At 39.8% G+C, this 21,210-nt stretch overlaps 1 protein-coding gene across 6 annotated transcripts in view; it reads left to right on the top strand.

Annotated features, from left to right (window-relative positions):
• Positions 1-21,210, top strand: part of LOC124151844 (sodium/bile acid cotransporter 7-B-like) — a 95,982-nt gene that overhangs the window by 56,766 nt on the left and 18,006 nt on the right. For 4 of the 6 annotated variants that reach the window (XM_046524499.2, XM_046524498.2, XM_046524502.2 and 1 more), the window contains one exon: positions 11,617-11,765. In XM_046524499.2, coding sequence (XP_046380455.1) covers positions 11,617-11,765 — 149 coding nt within the window. The remainder of the gene's footprint in view (positions 1-11,616; positions 11,766-21,210) is intronic. The other 2 variants (XM_048388301.1, XM_046524501.2) reach the window with 1 other exon arrangement.

Below are 21,210 nucleotides of genomic sequence, written 5' to 3'. Positions count from 1 at the left end.
ACGGTACATTTTATTTGTTGACTTCTATCGTGTTGTCTTCATGAAATATATTGCACACATCCATTGAATATTGTAGTAACCGCAACTTTGCATTTGGTAATCTGTAATTGGAGATAAAATTATTTTAATATGCCTACTGACAATGAGTGAAAAAAATATCATTCTATTCTTATGCAGCTGTCAATTTGGCTGTTTCAATCAGAGTTTTTTTGTGTGATTTGACAACCTCTGATTGACCAATCAGAATTGAGTAATTTCCAAATACATGGTAGAATTTTCTTTTAGTATCATTTGTTTCCATAAGGAAATTACCTAAGATGCCCCTTTGAGTATTATTAACGTTGTCCGTTGTATGAAAAAGATATGCCTTTGTTGAAGTATTGTCATCTCATCATCAAACAGTCAGGGTTATGGTCTCGAACATCAAAATTGTAGTCAAAATCATCTGTCATCAAACATACCGTATTTCCTCGTTAAGTTGCCCAGGCACTCAATAATTTGGCATGAGCTGTTCACCCGATGTAAGGTGCCAAAATCTACCCCCCTTCAGAGTATACCCGGGTAGATTCTGGGAGCTCCCAGAATCTACCCCGGGGTAGATTTTGGGGACTTCCCAGAATCTACCCCCCTTTCCCAGAATCTACCCCCAGGGGGTATAATCTGGGAGTTCCCAGAATCTACCCCGGGGTATAATCTGGGAGCTCCTCCCAGAATCTACCCCGGGTTATAGCTATAATCTAGGAGCAATGTTTTTACAGCAATTGACCAGGAGAGATCAAGACTGAGTTAGATGCATCCCCCAAAAGGAAACTTCATGTACATTCATGAAATAAAAATGTTTAAATCAAACAGGGCTGCAGTAGATTCTTGGAGCTCCTAGATTATAGTTATAACCAGGGGTAGATTCTGGGAGCTCCCAGGTTATACCCCGGGGTAGATTCTGGGAACTCCCAGAGTATACCCCCGGGGGTTGATTCTGGAAAAGGGGGGTAGATTCTGGGAGCTCCCAGAATCTACCCGGGTATACTTTGAAGGGGGGGGGGGTATACTTTCAGACTTTACACCGGCTGGCATCCATGAGAAGCCAGCACATATTAGAGATCCTCCATCTAATACAGGTAATGAGGTATACAGTTAAGATGGGTTATTGGCAGCCATCATATGGATCAAGTAGGTTATCGATGTATTAATACGCACAGATTTTGGGTGAAAAGGCTTCATTTAAAAGAGGTTTCAGTTTTCAGTACCTCCAGTACTGTGACCCCAGTTGACAGGTTAATTGTTAACAATTTGGGATTGTGACATTTGTTTACACTATGCAGCTTTTGGAGTGAAAATTGTGGAAACACATGTTTTCTTGCTTTGCAGCAAACTTCAAACAGTGGCCCTTCCACACTCCTCCCTCTAGCTGTGTGTGAGCTCTGTGCTACTATGACAACCTAATTAATCAACCTGAATGACTCTGATGTGCACAGAATCATGATTTTCTGTTACATGGCCATAGGACAAGTCAAAAACAGCCTCACTCAATATTTGAAATACTTTTCAAAGACAAAAGTAGACATTAACTGCACAACATTTTTATTTCAGTAGCTAAGTATTTCTTCATATTTGTTTCTATTTGATGTTGACCTCTTTATCAACATTCTTTACGTTATATTACTGAAACATATCTTGGTTTTTGTTTAATTTGTGATTGAAAATGTTAGCAGTTATAGATTCTCAGTTTTCAACTTTTTAGCTGTCTTTTCATGTCCTATCCAGTCATCCATAAACTCTTCACATTTTCATTTTTTTCCTGCCAACTTTGCCCTGAATTTAGCTGGCAAATTGGCAAGGTTAACATGATGTTTAAGCTATCAATGTTTGATTTTATGTTGTAATGATTATAATTGTTTTTTTGCGATAAAACCACAATGAACAGTAAGCAGAATCTTTGTGAGAATAAGCCCCTTGAAGATTCCAGGGTAGAACAGGTCTTCAGCAACCCATACTTGCCGTAAAAGGTGACTAATGGGATCGGTTGGTCCGGCTCGCTGACTTGGTTGATACATGTCATTGATCCCAATTGTGTGTATTGATGCTCATGATGTCAATCGCTGGATTGTCTGGTCCAGACTTGATTATTTTACAAACCGCCTTCATATAGCTGGAATATTGCTGAGTTCGGCGTTAAACAACAAACAAACAAACTTTGTGAGAATAAAAATATATTCTTTTAGTTATGAAAATATGTAGGCCACTGTAGACAGTTCAGTTTCAGGTAGAATCTTGGTCAGAGTGAGCTGCAGTGAACAAACCTACTGGTAGTCTATGACTCAGCGGAGCACTAAGGTTTGCCATAAATGGTTATGAGACATGGTTGTTTTATTATATTTTTGGTCATTTTAGAATTTTTTAGATGCTGCTATGTGTGGTTCAAGTAAAATCTGCCAACAGTTTTGTATCAGGAATGAAACTCTGGAATATGGGAAAGGGAATATTGGTGACGGTGATCAGATAAACATTCACTCACTCTGGAACTTGCTGGATTGGGCTGCTACTTGTGTGTATAGTCAAAGGCTGAAGGGAGCACAAGATCATTAAAGGCATCAAAAAATGAAAGGAAATATTGTTGTACAAGTGATTGTGAATACACGAAATGTTCCATAAGTTCAGCTTACTCGAGAACTAACCTGTAAAGATTGTTTGAAATTCTGCCATGACTTTGAAGAATGCTTGATTCTGAATGGTTAAAAAGATGATTCCTTCTTGCTACGGAAATCTCTTGCAATATATTCAGCCTTTTCTCGCAAAAAAATGTGGGTATGAATATATTGATAGCCCACATATCAATAAAAAAAAAGAACTGTATACCATATTGATATTTCCTCTATTAGAAGTTCTCTAATACAAGCCAAGTCTCTGATACACGTCGGTTCGACTGCTCTCGCAAAATTAATAGGCAGCCTAGCGTCTAATAGAGGGGAATATGGCACCTTTCATATCAAATGTTTTTGGTGACAATTTTGACAATCTAGACTGTAACCCTAACTGCTTCGATGATGAGATTACAAGACTTAACAAAGGTATATCTTTTGCATACAAATGATAACGTTTATGAAATTGTTTGGGACATGTTTGTTGGCAAACAGGTAATTTCCTCATTGAGACAAACGATAATGAAGTAAACTATAAAATTATATATTTGAAAAAACTTTATTCATGACAGCGTATTGTTTACAAACATTTTTGTGATCGATATTCACTGCCATCACCTTCTACCACCAACTTTAGGATTGGAAAGAGTTCCTTCCGTTCCCCCCACATGTGTTATTTTGTTATATTCTTGTTGAGTGCAAGGGTAATATCGTGGAAAACAAAAGGAGTGGAAGAAAAGGAACTCTTACCAACAAATCCAATCCCTCGAGTCAGAATGCTGGCTCGTCTGCTGCCTAAACATCAGCTGTTCAATCATACTCCAGTTCCATTGACAACCACGTAGCAGCAGGCTAATTCCTAGTTAATCAACAGGTTAATGTTGAACCACATCATAGATCGGGGTTGTCATCCTGCTACATTGACCTACATTGCAGTTACACGTCACCACTGTCAATGGCTACCAAAGTTCTTGTTAAAAGTCTCTGTGCTTCAAGCAAGTTACCCAAGGCAAGATGACAACCCTGATCCATGATGGGGTTCAACATTAACAAATTGCTAACTAACTAATAAGAATTACACATAAATAACAGAATGTTAATTAAGAAAGTTTGTTGGAGATATAAATTCGTTCAGCCTTTTTTTCCACTATTTTGACAACCTACAACCCATATCATTTTCCAAGAAATACCTTGTTGCGCTGATTTCCAAGAAATGACTTTGTGAGTCCAAATAGTGCAGAACAAGTAGTGATGAAATTCATATATCTTTGGACTCAGTTTGGGAGGTTATTTGTCAAATTCTTTTTGAAAAACTGAGTGTTGTAAACCCATATTTTCCACTAGTCAAGACTAGGGGTATTTTAGTGTTGAACTTTAGTAATATTTGTTACATTTATAACTTACTGCGACTCTTTTTGGATTGCTCTAAGATGGTAACCTTGTGTAGTAAGCACCGTTTTCAAAGTGCTCTTGCTGCCGTAGTACTATGGAAATAAACTATAAAATAGTCCCACTGTAGATACCAGTACCTCATATTTATACATTTGAAACCTGACACTTGAGTGCTGATGTGTCTAATGTCTGTGAAACCACGTTTTGAATGAAGCTATGGCAGTCAATGATGTTCTGAAAATGGTCCTTAAAACGGGTTTGTTCAGAGGAAGCATTTATGCAGGTATCTAATAGCAATTTGGTGTCGGTGTAACTTTCACCTAGCATTCTATTTAGCGGATCTACTGGTAACTCAGTTATAAAATACCAATAATATAACTTCAAGACATTTGATGTAATGATCGAAAGAAATTGTATCTGAAACTATTATTTTTCCACCAATGGTAGATTCCACTATCAGGTTACTTAAGTTCCAGCTTTATAAATTAATTGATATTAATTATTAATAATAACCGTAAGTGTAGCACTTTGATATACATATAATTCCTGCGAATATCCTACCTCTATTACATCATAGCCACAAATTCCCATTTTGGCAATAATCACACTATAAAATCTTTAGATTTTTTCGACAGACGTCCTCTTCACTGCCAATTATCCCATAGTCTTGAGGTAAACCCTATCCCTTGTCAAACTGCATCTGCGCATGCGCAAGGCGGGAAAACATCACTTCTTTCCCGTGTGTGTTGGATCAACAAGCAAAGTTTTTGCTCATCAATCCAAACACGTTTTTCGGTTAACAATTCACAGCTTGTATAAATCTAAAAAGATTACAATAGTCAACCAACGATCATCATTGGATATAGCAGACAATCTACGATCGTCAAGTTTTGCAGCAGACGACCTTCGTCAGTCAAGATTGCTGAAACGGTGGTATAAGAAGCAAGATCGTTGACGTAAGTAGGTAGATTTAGTTTACGTAGTTTGGGGTATGGATGCCTCCCCACTACCGTCATCGGGAGTCTGCTCGGGGTGTGGAATTGATCAAGCGATTGGGGACCCTCAGCCTAGATGTAGTACTTGTAGAAAGAGCACGTGCACGATGCACGTACTGCAAGGACTTGTCAAAAGAAAAATTTGACAAGCTTTATAAAGCCTTAAATTGTCCCAAATCAAAATCCAAGGAGGAAGACAAGATCATCGGACAAAAAATATGCATCGTTCTCTCCCAAAACCAAAACTAAATCAAAATCAAATGTGGAAAAGTGTTTAGTCTCAGGTAAATTGACTTCCTTAGAGAAACATACAGGCTCAAAAGAGGTGATGAATATAGAGAACCCGTTTTTTTGCTTTTGAAGGAAAATCACGTTGCTCAACCCACCCGCCCAAAACTAAGGAGCAGGCATCCAGCTCTGGTCTTAGGACCGCAGCCTTATGCCCGGGTGCTACGGGTAGTTTGGTCACTCATGGGTTTAAAGAAACATTGGAGCCAAAATCTATTCCGTTCTCCCCCTTGAGTATGACTGAATGACCTTAATCGCTGACAACATCCATGTCCGAAATGTTTGACAAACGTTTCCAAGCGATATCACAGGACATAAATAAACTAAAACAACATGCTTATCTGAAAAATACGACAAGATCTAGGTCACATGATTAAGATAGCAAACAAAAGTCCTATTTACATCGTCACAGGTCAGAAAGTTCACAGGACAAAAGACACGTTGTATCTAGGGAAAGTAGTCACGATAGCACTATCTCATCCCGTGCTACTCGGGAAAAGAAACATGTAGCACGAGAATCTCACCTAGCTATGCTAGTTATACAGCAAAATCCTCGTGCAGCTCGAGCCAGAAATCACAGCAGAGAGATAGCCATACACCACGTGATGCCGTTTCACCCCAGTGGCAAGAGCCCGGGGGGGGGGATGACCGAGAGGATATTACTGGCGCTTCTAAATATTGTACTTACGCTTCGCAGGGGGATACGAATAGTACGCTCACTTTCAAACCAAACGACTACTCGTTTAGAGATATCATCTATGAAATCCATTAATTGATCCCATCTGTAAAGCCCCCAAGCAAGGAGGCAGATGATCCGGTGCTTATTGAAAGGGCTGGTTATGAAAATCCTGTTGAAAAGAGGGAAGGTCACAAAAATGAATGCGGATTTAAATGCCTCTACCAGTAGAGCCTTTAGCAGGCCTGTTCCTCACAATGGGAGACATTGTTATAAGACCCACAATTGTCCATTCCCCACATCTCCTACCATTGATGATGAATATTTTGAACTGGTCAGACACCTTAATACCAGGATGAATGTTGAGATGAGCAAATTCAGAGATGAACAGAGATTTAACAAGCAGATGTTAAATATTAGCACATATATGAACTGGTTTGCAGCAGGCGTCAGACATGTACTTCCCCCTGTTAACTGTGAGGAATTTACTGGCCAACCTTGTGACACAAAAGGTTGAGATGAAATTTGGAACAAGTTGGTTTTCTTTCATAGTGCGCTGGATAACATACTGAAGATGCACGAAGATCTGCAATCTGCACAGGTATGGATGTCCACACAATTCCTGCTTATTCAACGGAATCATCTTATTCAACAGGTTAGACACAGTATTTCAGATCCACTAAGACGAAGTTTGATGTCTCAGTCGATATTGGCGCCCCAGTTCTTCAACGGCAGACTAACCTCTGTGATCGATGAAATTTCACACACCACTAATCAGAGATTCCAAAACTCCACTATATCATTGGCATCTAAGCTTAATGAAAAGCGGTCGGCCAACACCGAGAGGCACACGGATCCGTGTTATGTCAGGACGTGAGTCTTTTCGTGCCTCCACTTGAAAAAACTCATCCCGTTCCAGACCAAGCCGAGGGAGACATGAGTCCCAAAGTAGCCGATGTCGTGGTCTATCCTATACCAGAGGTAGAAGTAACCGCCGTTCGTGACTCTCTACACCCAAAAATCTCTCAGCCAAACCATGTTGACCTTACCTACGCTTTGCAGTAAACGGTCAAAGGTTCGAATTCAACGTGCTTCCATTCGGAATATCAATAGCACCATGGTTTTTTACTCGGATTATCACCCCCATCATCGGCTTCGCTCATCTAAATCTTGTAAGATTCCACGGCTATATAGACGATTTCCTCTCAGCCGATCAAGATCTATTGCAGATAAAGTAGAACGCAATATTTCTGATCCAACTTCTATCTCACCTGGGTTTCCTGGTACATCCTGTCAAGTCAGAATTAATACCAACCCAAGACATCGTGTACATAGGGTCGAGGTTTCAACTTTCACAAGGCATTTTACAACCTCCAGAGGACAGATATCTGAGAGCTATAGAAAAGATTCAGAGTGCTCTGGTTATGCCAGGCATCCCTCTCATGTTCCCCCCACCGTTACACCACCTATATACAGACACATCAGGCGAAGGTTGGGGCGCACATATGGACGGCGTCACAATCCAAGGAATGTGGTCAGATCAAGACAAAAAATTACACATAAATTGCCTGCAAATGAGAGCCATTGTCCAAGCAATGAAGGCATGGGCTAACCTACTACACCATTCGTCGGTACTGATAGCTACAGACAACACCACGGTGGTAGCGTACATACAACTTCAAGGGGGCACGAGGTCAGCACTTTTGTTGAGGGAGGTTACGCTGATATTTGCCTTGGCAGGCTTGGTGAGTTGCAGGATAGAAGCGCGGCACATACCGGGAAAAGTAAACATACTGGCAGACTGCCTATCCCGGAAAAACAAGATTGTACCCACGGAATTGACTCTCCACCCCGAGGTATTTAAGTGGATAACCTCGACGTGGGATACCCCTCACCTGGATTGTTTCCCACATGCCTAAATCATCAACTTCCTGTTTACATGAAGATCCCCAGAAGTACCTCAAAATAAGGTAAGTTAGCCTTTACATTATGTCAACTGGGTTGGACAGATCATTGGCTAACATCTGGGATCATAGTCATAGATCATAAGGTGATAGGGTTATTACATTGTTAGTCGCTCGGCGTAACATGTATAACTACCGGAGGTGTTGTCGGGGAAGACTTCAGAACCGGAATTACGTAAAAGAGTACGTTTATCACCAATATATAAAGGGAAACACGTCATCAGCGTAAAAGTACGTCATTATCATACCTGAGGTGAGATAAGTATGTATGCTTGTTGGCTATAGAGCAAAAGGTATATAGATACGTCACAATGACAAATGAACCGGAAGTGACGTCATAGATGACCTCAGAACCGGAAGTGACGTCATAACGACCCAAGTGATGTCACAGGAGAATGAACCAATAGTGTCATCATAAATGCTCTCAGAACCGGAAGTGACATCAGAAAGGTCATTAACCGGAGAGGGAATCATATAAATAAGGTCAAATATCCACCAATAACAGGTTACAATCATTAGATCATAAAACGGAAAGGACGCCACAAGTGCCAAGTCTTCTGCAGGTTGGCCAAGGGTGAAATCAGGAAGTCTGGCATTGAGTCATACCCCGTTATGCCTATGTGTTTCCCTTAATTTAATGCTGCCAATTATCCGGGAGTACTAGATGACAAGATCCCACCTGTCCCTCTGGTAAATACTGGCTATGATGTAATAGAGGGAGGGTATTCGCAGGAATTATCAAACAATAGTTATCATTGTGTATAATTCTAAGAATACTACCTCTATTGCATCAGGAAATAGTCCCTCCCACCTCCCCAATATATCTTACATCTAGTCGATGAAGGTTATTGGAAAGAAGTGATGTTTTCCCGCCTTGCGCATGCGCAGATGCAGTTTGACAAGGGATAGGGTTTACCTAAAGACTATGGGATAATTGGCAGTGAAGAGGACGTCTGTCGAAAAAATCTAAAGATTTTATAGTGTGATTATTGCCAAAATGGGAATATGTGGCTATGATGTAATAGAGGAAGTATTCTTAGAATTATACACAATGATAACTATTGTTTGATATACGCTAGTTTCAAAGTGTCCATTTCTGTAATGAATAATGTTTTGAATAAAAGAATTAAAATAAATTACAAACATAAGTCCAGATATACAAGGAACATTCATTATAAGCAGGTAGTGTAATAAAATGCTTACTTTATCAGATGCCTCCTGACTCAATTTTTTCAAAAGTTGGAAAAGAATCTGGTAATTAATTTATTATGTCCTCGTGTACAACAACTAAAATTAATGAATTGGGGAAGAAATCATCATAATTTTACAACAATTATATTATGGTAAAGTTGATAAGACATTATGTTTGTGTGTAAACCAAAACAATTTTGTTCACTGATATTCTAATTAGTTCTGATTAAAATTTATTGGACAGTTGATTCAATTCGCGAAAACCTTGCATGTAAATCTTAGAATCTCGCACAGTCTCGCGTTAAAGTGCGCATAGTCTTGAGCGGCTGTGATCGGTCTCAAACTTGCCTTGAGGCCCGTCCCTCAGTATATGGTCTCTGTCTAAACTATACATTTATCAAAAACAGCATAACATGGTTGTTGAGGAAACAGATTAATGAGGTTTAATATTAGTCTGCAGCCTATTATGAGGGGGGACAGTGGGGTAGCTTAGTGGTTAAAGCGTTAGCTCATCATGCAGAAGACCTGGTTTGAATTTCACACATGGGTACCATTTCTGTTTTTCTCCAATATGATATTGCTGCAATATTGCAAAAAACAGCGTAAAACCATATTTACTTCCTACGGGGGGTGGCTGAAAGGTTTTGTGCTTTTCTATGATGGAATTGGTTGCTGAATGTTGTTCAACATCATCCCCTGTGAGGTCCACACATCTCTGCCTATGATGCTGGCGTGCCTAGATTCCACTGGTGTAGAAGATTTCCACATTATTGCATTATGCTTGCCAGACAGTTCTTTCTTCAAGTTGGGGAAGTGATGGAAATCTGATGGTGTCAAGTCTGGTGAATACGGAGGATGTTCAATAACTTCAAAACCACAGTCATGCATTGCAGCGATGGTGACAACAACTTTGATCACAAATTCACTGTCCTGTTGTAACAACACCCCTTTAGTTAGTTTTTCTTGACATTTACTCTTGATATTCTAATCCGGTTGCCTAAGCAGATTAGCATAGTATTGGCATTTAATGGTTTGTCCTTTCAGAAGGTAGTCCTCAGCTGGATTCTTTTGGAATCCCAGAGAACCAAAACCATCACCTTGCCAGCTGATGGAACTGATTTAACCGTCTTTAGAGGTTGAGAGGTCAGATGTTTCCACTGCTTTGATGGTTGTTTAGTATCTAGCTGATAGTGATTAACCCTTGACTCATCCATGGTTAAAAATTGCTCAACAAAATCAACAGAGATGATGAACCTGGAGCACTTCTGATCAGGAGTTGGATGCCTTGAATCCAAACATTCTGAAACCTTTGTCATGCCAAGTTCATTCCTCAGATTGTTCTCAACTCGACGCTTGAGAGATGTTTACTGTATTGGCTATGTATTTTATCAACATTTAAAGTTTCCATAGTTGTGGCAGTTGAAGGTCTTCCTGATCTTGGACTAGCCTCAAGCCTCCCTCTTTCCCTCTTGAACTTTGCTGCCTACCTTTAACAGTGGGAAAGAAAGGTGCATCATCCCCAAATGTTAACACCATATATGCATAGGTTTCTGTTGGAGTGAGCCCTTTCAGTTGGAGATACTTGATTAAATAACAGGAGCCAGATTTAGATTAGATAACAGGAGCCATATTTAGATTAGATAACAGGAGCTATATTTAGATAAGTAACTGGAGTCGGATTTAGATTAGATAACAGGAGCCAGATTTAGATAACTGGAGACAGATTTAGATCAGTAACAGGAGCCAGATTTAGATTAGATAACAGGAGACAAGATTTAGATAAGTAACAGGAGCCAGATTTAGATTACAGGAGCCAGATTTAGATTCGATAACAGGAGCTATATTTAGATAAGTAACTGGAGTCGGATTTAGATTAGATAACAGGAGCCAGATTTAGATAACTGGAGACAGATTTAGATCAGTAACAGGAGCCAGATTTAGATTAGATAACAGGAGACAAGATTTAGATAAGTAACAGGAGCCAGATTTAGATTACAGGAGCCAGATTTAGATTCGATAACAGAAGACAGATTTAGATTAGATAACAGGAGCCAGATTTAGATAAGTTACAGGAGCCAGATTGAGATAAGTTATAGGAGTCATTTTGAGGTTAACATGTTTCAATCCCTTCATGTCATACCTTTTGTCTCATATTGATTGTGACCCATGAAGATCCGGGGTAGAACAGGTCTTCAGCAACCCATGCTTGCCATAAAAGACGACTATGCTTGTCGTAAGAGGCGACTAATGGGAATGGGTGGTCAGACAAACAAACAAATCATATTGATTGTAGTTCATTTCAGTAGGAAAGTCTATGGTTTTGATAGGCAACTCAAGTAATAGTTGTAGACCCATGAAAAGGCACATGTACAACAAATGATGACCAGCGTGAGTAGTGTGTCTAGTGTCCCAGGTTCTGTTGGATGCCTGAGATGTGTACCTGTCATTATGTCCTTTGTTTGCATGTGTAGGTAGGATCAACTGCCCATGTACCGGCCAGTGCTATCTTCCTACAGTTGTCCTCCACAGTTGTCCTACCACTGATCCTCGGACAAATGTTGCGGGCTGCCTATAAGCGAAAGCTGGAGAGAAACAGGATCCCTTTTGGAGCCATTGGAAGGTTGGTGCAGAAATGATTAATGATGGTTTTATGTATGGCATTTATATCTTGCATACTTTTCAGACTAAAACTGATATCCAGATCATAAGGTTAGGTTAGTGTAAACATTTAGCTCAACTGGACTTGTCATCATATTATCAATATGGCTTAAAAATACTGTATGAGTAATTCCTTCGAATGCATAACTTCTATTACATCATGTTCAGATATTTAGTAATCATTGAGACTACCATAGCTCTATTACATCATTGTTATAATAAGTTTGGCTTTTTTCAAGCTATAACTAAATTTTCAGATCTTATTCACTGTCAACTATTCATGAATAGTTTTGCCTATATCAGCACACAGTTGTCTACAGCTCTAGCATGGGCATGGGCAGGGAAAACAACTTCTTTCCTCTGTGTGTTTCGAGTTTCTGTTCTCTAGCACACAGTTGAATAAGTTAGTTTTCAGTGTTTTCAAGTTGTAATTACAACATAATTCAGCTGTTTTTAGAAGGTATTTTTCTTTAGTAAGTGTTTTTTTTCCCTCACGTTAGTATTAGTTGGGTGTCTATGTTGTGGGACTGTGATGGCGTCGTCCGTAATCCTTGTCAATATGCAAGAAGTGTGGACATGTACAGAAGATGATAGGTGTAAGCAGTGCTTTTCTGTCTCACAGTCGACTTTTCTCATGTTAGTTGAGTCAGTCGGGAAAGCTAAGTGTAAAGAAATAGCTAAAAAGACTTGCTTACCCTCCGCAGAGCCTCCTCAATCCCCCCAAACTGCAAAGAACCCAACCCAGCCTGCGGCTGCCCATGGATTCTCATTCAGTATGATGGAACATCACTCCTACAAAAGTCAGCTATGGAGACCATATTTGATTCACGCTTGACAGCATTATCATCAGAGATGGAATGGATAAAACAACGACATGATGAACAATCTCAGCAGCTTCCCCCAGCCAAGAGGCCGCAGGGGGACAGTCACGTTTCGAGTCTGGTGATTCCTTTGGTACTGAGTGAACAATCTGCACGAAAGTTGCAGGGGCACTGGATGGTGTACACAGCAATTCTACTACTGTTTGTCATCAGGCAGTACCTATGATATATCCTGTCAAGATTCTCAACTGCCACTGTCTCCATGGGGAACCAAGGATTGCCCCTCTGCAGACCCGTAACCTCTCTTGAACTTGGACACTCTTCCCGCCATCACAGGACTGTCCCAGCCACCATATGTATGGAGCACAGATTTGGCAGGAAAGATGACATCACACATAGGTCAATCTACTGGTACGAATGCCTGTTTTGCATTAGATCACTAGCTGCATCGGAACAGGCTGGATTCAATTGACACCATGGTACCCTCCCGGGACTTAAATTTTACCATACAGACTCCAAATTGGATATCATGGAGGATTATGTAGACTCTGATTACTCTACTCAGTTTCAAAAGAATTGAACCATCTAATGCCAGATTTGAAACCAAAGACTGAGGAGACACAATTACGACACAAATGTTGGAATATGCAGGTTGCCAAACCCTGGCTCTTTCATCCCATGTTCACCTTATGCTTCTGTGGCTGAGCTCTGACATGTCTCTAACAGCTTTCAAAAATTAAAACATTATCTTCCTCTTTCTTCATTAGGACAGCTTTTATATCTGATGATTGACTGCTCTCTCTCGGGAATTTCAAATGTTTGACTGAGTTTTCTTCAAATTGGTATGCTTACCACCAGAGTTACATTACCTTGGTTCAGGTCAAGGATCTCTCCTTGGTGAACAAGTATGCAATGGATATTGGTACTTACATTAATTGGTTTGTCGCGGGAGTCTGCCATGTCATGCCACGGCTACAGGACTCATATGTGGGGATCTCTGTTGGTACACCATTCACAATTAGAACAGACCAGATGAGTTTGATCCAGAGGCTTCTTGACATGATTGTCCAGATGTAGGAGGATTTATGTACACAGGTATGGATGTCGTCTCAGCTGTACCACTCAAAGGTTGCTGAGGATCACCTATTGAAAGCTTATATGTCAAATTGGGTGCATCTGTTAAAAATGCAAACAAAATGTGACCAAAACTGAAACATAAAAACATCATGAAATCACAGCCTGGCACCGTCATGTCATGCTGCCAATAAGTGTCTGGATAGTTGCCATTCGAAGATTGTTCCACTCTTCAGCAACGGTGAAGCGATACACCGATATTCCGATACATCGCGATATTTGACCTACGATATGATACAATACATGATACATGTCTAGATATATTTTCCCAAAATTTAATTGCCCATAATTGAGTGTGCATATATAACACATGAGTGTGTATCATACACGAATAAATAAGTCTTGTGAACATTGATCAATCAGAAGGGGTGCTAATTTGGATTGTTCACTGGCCAATATATTAGCAAATATTGCCGTGGGCACTTATTAGAGCGGGGCGCTTATTACGTCGAATACAGTATTTATCGAATCGCCACAATACGGAACGCAAAGTACTGTGTTCCCTAGCTATTGCTCCCTTCAATATTGCGCTTACTTGGTTATAGTGTGCGGTAACACATGCCTCCCCAAATTACCTTACATTGTCAATAAACACAAGTTTTACACTGAGTTTTTCCCCATCTTAAAAAATTATTAACAGCTGACCATGTACCACCGCAAATACCAGTCAACAAATTCAAACAGATGTACACAATGTCATCCCATTATCATACGATCTGGTTATATAGACAAGATCATTCTATATCTGGACTTGTTTGTAATGTATTTTATTAATTTTATTCAAAGTTTCATTTAATATTTTTTGGCAAAATCGTGTGTGAAGTGATTGGTAGATCGCCAGGTCACCGTTATTTACAGCAACAAAAGTCTGATTACCGCTATTGACGCCTTGAAACAAACTTTAGTTGCAAGAGAATGGAGACACATATCATAAATGTCATACTTTGACTCCTTAAAAGTCATATTTGTGGCAATTATACTTTTAGATATTTATAGTAAAAGCTGCAACACGATATTGGAATATATTATTCCCAATAAAACAATATTTTCAGATACAATTTCTTCCGACCATTGCATCAAAATTCTTTGAAGTTGTATCATTGGGTATTTTCTAACTGAATCACTGGTAGATAGGGAGAAATGTGTGTGCAGCTGATTGCTATTTCTGCCTTAGTTTATGAGAAAAGCACATGGTAATCTTAATGTCTGCATACAAAACAATGCCTTGGAGAGCAGGAAATACAATGATAACTCATCATGTCTAGTTATGTTTTATGTCAAATTTAACATTTTTATTGACCAAGTTTATCGTACCTGTTCATTGACATTAATTCACTGGAGGGATACGATGTGGTTTTTTTTAAAGCACATTACACTCGATAAATCTTTTTTAACACTATGAATCATAAACTACTAATATTCTAATCTTTTTTCAAATTCTGAAACGTACATCATAGATCGTGTTAGGTCGGCAGAGGATGTAGTATTGTTTTTGTCATCTACCCCTTATGACTCCACCTCTGTTAACACTCAACAGCAGGAGAGACCGCCTCCATGGTCTAGTGGTAGAGCATGTTTCGAAGTTCCTTCCGTTACACAATGATTGACGTAACGTTCACTTGGACGTCGGTACACTCGAATCTGTCCGTCGCTGTGGCTGAGGTGAAAACGAGACTCATCAGTGAATAGAACTTGTCCCCACTGCATGCCCGTCCAGCGTAGACGCGGTCTGTACCACTGTAGACGTGCTTGACGGTGGTTTCCTGTCAAAATGGGACGTCTGGCGGGTCTTCTGGCGACAATCCCAGCACATCTGAGGCGACGACGTACGGTTTGTGAAGATATTCATCGAGGGCCAGGGATGCTTCTTGCAGTCACTGTTGCCTCCTGGAATCGATTTCGTAGGTGTGTTGTTCGAACACTCCGAGGATGGTTTCTGACTGCTAACGTTGCCATAAACACCAAATGGTGTGCATGCTTTTCTGTAGCAGATGCGTTTTTGTGACTTGATTCCATACATGTACTACAATACTGAAAACCAAACTTTACTTGTTTGAAAAATACACTAAAATATTGGTGTCACAGGAACTTTTGTTGTTGAGCATATATGCCATGGTAATGAAACATCCCATTGAATTATGAACCCAAGCTTACATACAAACGTGACAAATCTCTATGTTCAACACCCCTATCTCGCTGAAGCTCGTCTGAATCACTGAATCGATTTCTTAGGTGTGTTGTTCGAATCCAGTTATCTTGTCGATTATTGGTTACGCATGGCCTGCCACTCGAAGGTGGTCTCTGACTGCATTCGTCTTTTGCTAACGTTGCCATAAACACCAAATGGTGTTTCTGTGGATGTTAAATTGTCTTGCAACATCACGTTGACTCGATGCTGCTTCAAGCATACCAATGGCTTGCAGGCGCTCATTTACGGACAGGCTTGGCATTTCGTAATGTTGAATAATTGCATAATTTTATTGTTTTTCTGAGTGGTTGTTGTCAGCACGATGCTAAACAATACATATGGAATCCCGTTAACCCACATGTTTTTATACCCATTCTTGGGTAGTGAAATGCATGGGGCTTACATGAAAGTCAACTTTTGCATGGAATGCATGCTTTTTTGTAGCAGTTGCTTTTGTTACTTGTGTACTTTTTTGAAAAATACGCTAACATATTGGTGTCACAGGAACTTTTGTTGTTGAGTATATGTAGTGCACACCTGTCATTGTGCCCTGCTGTAGGACATGAAGATCGGTTCTTCCAGCTCAACTGATCCTACCTTAATAATTGAGCCATCTCCATAGAGGTCAAGTTTGGCTAGGTTGGAATCCTGAAATCTTTTCTCCTTTTCTACGCCACACTTGGGTTAAAAAAAAACAAAACTTCTGGTTTATTGCTTTTTGCAAGGTTGTGATGTAGATTCCTATTATTATCAAGCTATTAAGAGTGAGTACAACCAAGTACCGTATTTTCTTGAGTATAGTGCACACTTTTTTTCCCAAACAACACAGCTGTGTAGAAGGGGGTGCACATTAAACATGCGATAATGAGTTTTGATGTTTTATACATATTATGTTGTGATATATTTACTGTGTATTTTCTGGGGTTGGTTTTAGTGTTTTTTCATCTGTTATTGCGTCATCTGTCCCCTCCCCTATATGGTCACTGGGGACTCGCATAATTTCTACAGAAGAGTGTTGTTGCAAGCTTTGCACTCACCTCTCCAAGACGGCTTACTGGAAGCTAGATGCCTGACACATGACGTCGTCACTACGTTGTGGTAAGGTTGTGGATTGGTAACGTTGTCACAACGTTATTATAACGTCAACGTGGAACGTTATTTCATTACATTACAACAACAAGTTTGCTCCTTGATAGTCATAAAGGAATAGAACTGCATTATCAAAATCAACCTGAATTTGTCAGAATAACAAGGCAGTAATGCATTACCTTTCTATATATTCGGCATTTGAATTTTCATCTCTTAATACTAAAAGTAATCTGTATACTAACTGTTGTCACAACCAATATAACAATTAAAAACAATTGGCGCGCATTTTTTGCGTTGGAGAGCGACTGCTGAAAAGTAAAGCCTTGTTGCCTCGTGAAGTGACGTCAGAATGACGTCACATTATCACGAAAGATTTGATGTCACAAGCCATCCTAGTTCAAGTTCATTCTGGATATATATTACAACCAAGTGATTGTGCAGCAACTGGAACTGGATATAGTTGATCAGTGAATTTGGATGAGGTAAGTTAATTTTTCAAAAGCAGTATCCGCTAGTTGATATGTTTCCATAGTCCTCGTTTCCGGAGCAGATCTTGAAAACCGTACCATATTTCTTCACCAAACTTGGCACATAGATAGGTGTATTGGTGAACTGGTCCCTTTTAATAGTTTGGGATTTTTTAAAAAGATATTTTTCGAGTTTCCATGGCAATGACTTTGATTTAGACTGAAAATGGCGGTAGTCATCGTTTCCGGAGCAGATCTTGAAAACCGTAGCATATTTCTTCACCAAACTTGGCACATAGATAGGTCTATTGTTGAACTGGTGCCTTTTGATAGTTTGGGATTTTTAAAGAAATTATTTTTTTAGTTTCCATGGCAACGACTTTAATTTAGACTGAAAATGGTGGTAGTCCTCATTTCTGAAGCAGATCTTGAAAAACTTACCATATTTCTTCTCCAAACTTGGCACATAATGTCATCTCGCAGTATTGAATACATTTCCTTTCTTGTTGGTAAGTTCTGCTTGTGTGTATGTTCCTCCAAAAGTGTCATGGACACAGTTGTTGCATTCATTGACTAGCTTTATGCAGAAACACAACTCATTACAAATACAACAGTGTAATTGATCTTAAACCTACTCAACTGTATAAACACTATCCAGTATATATTCTTGTCAACCATACTCTGTACTTCACTTGCTTGATAACGGTGTTAGAACCTACACCGAAACCATCGATCCTTATTGTGATAAAGAAGTTGTTTGTCCTTATGTCTCATCCGTACTCATTACAAATACAGTTACATATTCTATCATAAACTGCAGATGGCAAAACAACACCAGTATTTTTTTTTTTAGTGCTGCAATCAGGCCATTTACAAAAAGGCCCAATGAACATAGTTCACAGGAGCTAATGCATTGCACACAACCGGACATGTAATATTGGTGGCATCTTCCTGAGGCAAGAGAGTTAACTGACTATAAAAGTCCAGTTTCCACCGTTGCCGAACTAGGCAGGTATTATGGAGTTACATTTTGGCTGGACTAACGAGTCTATGCATAGTCAAATCAAAATCGTGGATTGAAATCGAAATCCGGTTCGTAAACTGTCATGCAGATTTCAGTCGATTGCAGGATTTGCAAAACATGTGCACCGCCAACTTGTTGTCAGCAGATATTTTCCAAATCTTTTCATGTTTTTAATCAGGTGCTCACGTGATTTGATGCATTTCGCGATGTAAGACCCGTTTTATCACAATAAAGATCTTGATTATCGATCAGATCGTCCTGCCCGGGGGCCACCATTTTGTTTGAAGCAAACACAACTGATACGAGAGTTGGAATCTGATTGGTCCATAGGAGAGGCTTAGAAGGGACATAACTGGTAATAGCCACTGGTGGCGCTACGATCGAGCCCAGTAATTCCAGCCTAGTTTGGCAAGGGTGGAAACTGGCCTTTTAATGTCAGTTAACTCTCTTGCCTCGGGAAGATGTATTGGCAGGGGATATGAGTATTTCATGCTTGTTCAGAAGTTGCGGGGTTTAGAATGCAGTTTGCCGGTCACTTTCACTGAGCGTCAGTGTTGATATTATTATGTGATACACAGAACATGATGTATATAGGGGTGAAAGAGGCCCAAGACTTTTTTTCCATATTATTATTTTATGGATGCAAAGGGTAATTATCAAGGGCAAGCAGTATATGTTTGACCAGAATTCAGTCTGGCGTCGTTTTGTGGCCGTCATATTACGTTCGGGTTTCGATTGTAAGCGTGTTGGTCTGTACATAGGCCTAATGCACGCATCGCCTACTGACCACTGACAGTTATCGCCATTTCTTCCATGTTATTTCTGAAATCATTACTAATGAAAGTTTACTGTACATGTACTAATCTGCTGACTCTGATTTTTGTGAAACAATGTGGCTCATTTCAGTCCATGGGAAAGGTTGAGTAGATTTCTGTTATACAGCGAAGAGAGGGAATCAAAATGATGGAAGTATTTTCAGATTGACTGACTGTAGGCCTAAATCGCTCAAAGATGTTATTAAATTGTATTTTCAGTAAGCGACAGAAACATACTTGTTGTTTCCGAAAAGGCCTAGGCCTAATTAGCTCTGACTGAACTAGCCTAATTGTGGATTATCTGGTTGTTGGTGTTGTCTATAAAATTTTATTGTAGCAAGGCACTTATTATGTGTATTTGTAATATTTCCACAAAAGAATCAGTTCATCATTTTGCAATAACTATGTCCGACTCCCTTCTAATGAAAACGAGCAAAAGTAAAACGAGTCTTTCGTCGCGCGCTATATCGGGGTGTTTGCGGTATTGTCCTCGCTGGTGATGACAAGCTAGTCGATGGTCAAAAGTTAAATATAACCATATTTTGTCAGTGGGTTGGTCATTAGGTGTTGATTTTTAAGGTGAGATAGGTGTAGCCAATGTGCAATGTGCAAAATACAACAAAATTGATAGCAACCATATTCGTTCGGTTTTCAATCTCCATATTCTGAATGTAGGCCACCATACTACAGGATTATATTTAACGATATTGAACTGTATTATGTTCAATAAACGTAGTAACAAATCAATTTCATATGATACTTGGTTCTCTAAAACTTTTTGACAATGAGAGAGAATAAAATGGTGATCGAAAACTGAACGAGTAAGCTCCAGAGCTCGCTACGAAATCGTACTGTAGCTATATAAACAGCGCTGCGATGAAGATGTGAGTCGTAATTACTTGCAATGCCTGTTTAATATATCTGTTCCTGTTTGGATTCCGGTTAAGAATAGGTCCCCAATAAACCATGTTTGTACTAACATGATTGTGTGCCATTGTACTCTGACAGAGGTTGTGAGACGTGGCTCATTATAACAATCACTGGTTTGTCTGGCTAATATACCATACTTTTCAGACCGGTGTATATGGAAACAAAATTACATGAGGTGGTTTTTTTATGATGGTATTCATACTTTTGTTACTTATATCTGTAGCCTGAGATATACTGAACAACAAAACTTCCTGTGACATTGAATAAGATTTAATGCAAAGTTATGTTTTTTACCAAATCTAAAACAATTTCGGTTTTACAGATAAAAGACTCCTGTAAGTGTTCAAATGGTTTAATTTGCCATACTGAATTCAGAAAATGCGTGATTTCCTTAGAAACATGAACATGCCAAAATGTCAATTTACAAATCAATAGCGTGTGTGTCCACCTCTGGTTGCGATGCAAGCAACACATCTTCATCTCATGGAATGGACCAGGTGTCGCACAAAGTCCTCTGGGATATCTGCTGGAGCATGTTTCGAAGTTCCTGGAGTGTCTGTGGAACACGTGGTTGACGTCGAAGGCGCCAATCCATCTCATCCCACATGTGCTCGATTGGTGAGAGATCAGGGGAGCGAGCCGGCCAGGGGATGACATTCACGTTGTTTTGTTGAAGAGAATCCTGAACAAGTCGAGCAATATGAGGCCAGGCGTTGTCATGTTGAAAGGCAATGCCTGGGCCATGTAGAAACGGTAGAACAACAGGGCCGATGATCTCGTCGCGGCAGTGCTGTCCATTGAGATTTCCCTCTACCACTATCAAACGGGTCCTCTGTCTTGCCGTAATCCCACCCCATACCATAACGCTGACGCCCCGGAACCGATCTTCTTCCAGGACACAATGATTGATGTAACGTTCAATACAACTAATAAACCCTG

This window comes from Haliotis rufescens, unplaced genomic scaffold (assembly GCF_023055435.1).
Source record: "Haliotis rufescens isolate VD_foot unplaced genomic scaffold, xgHalRufe1.0.p SCAF_7, whole genome shotgun sequence".
NCBI classification, from domain to species: domain Eukaryota; kingdom Metazoa; phylum Mollusca; class Gastropoda; order Lepetellida; family Haliotidae; genus Haliotis; species Haliotis rufescens.
The sequence above is the reverse complement of the archived record's forward strand: the minus strand, read 5'-3'. Positions and strand labels throughout refer to the sequence as shown.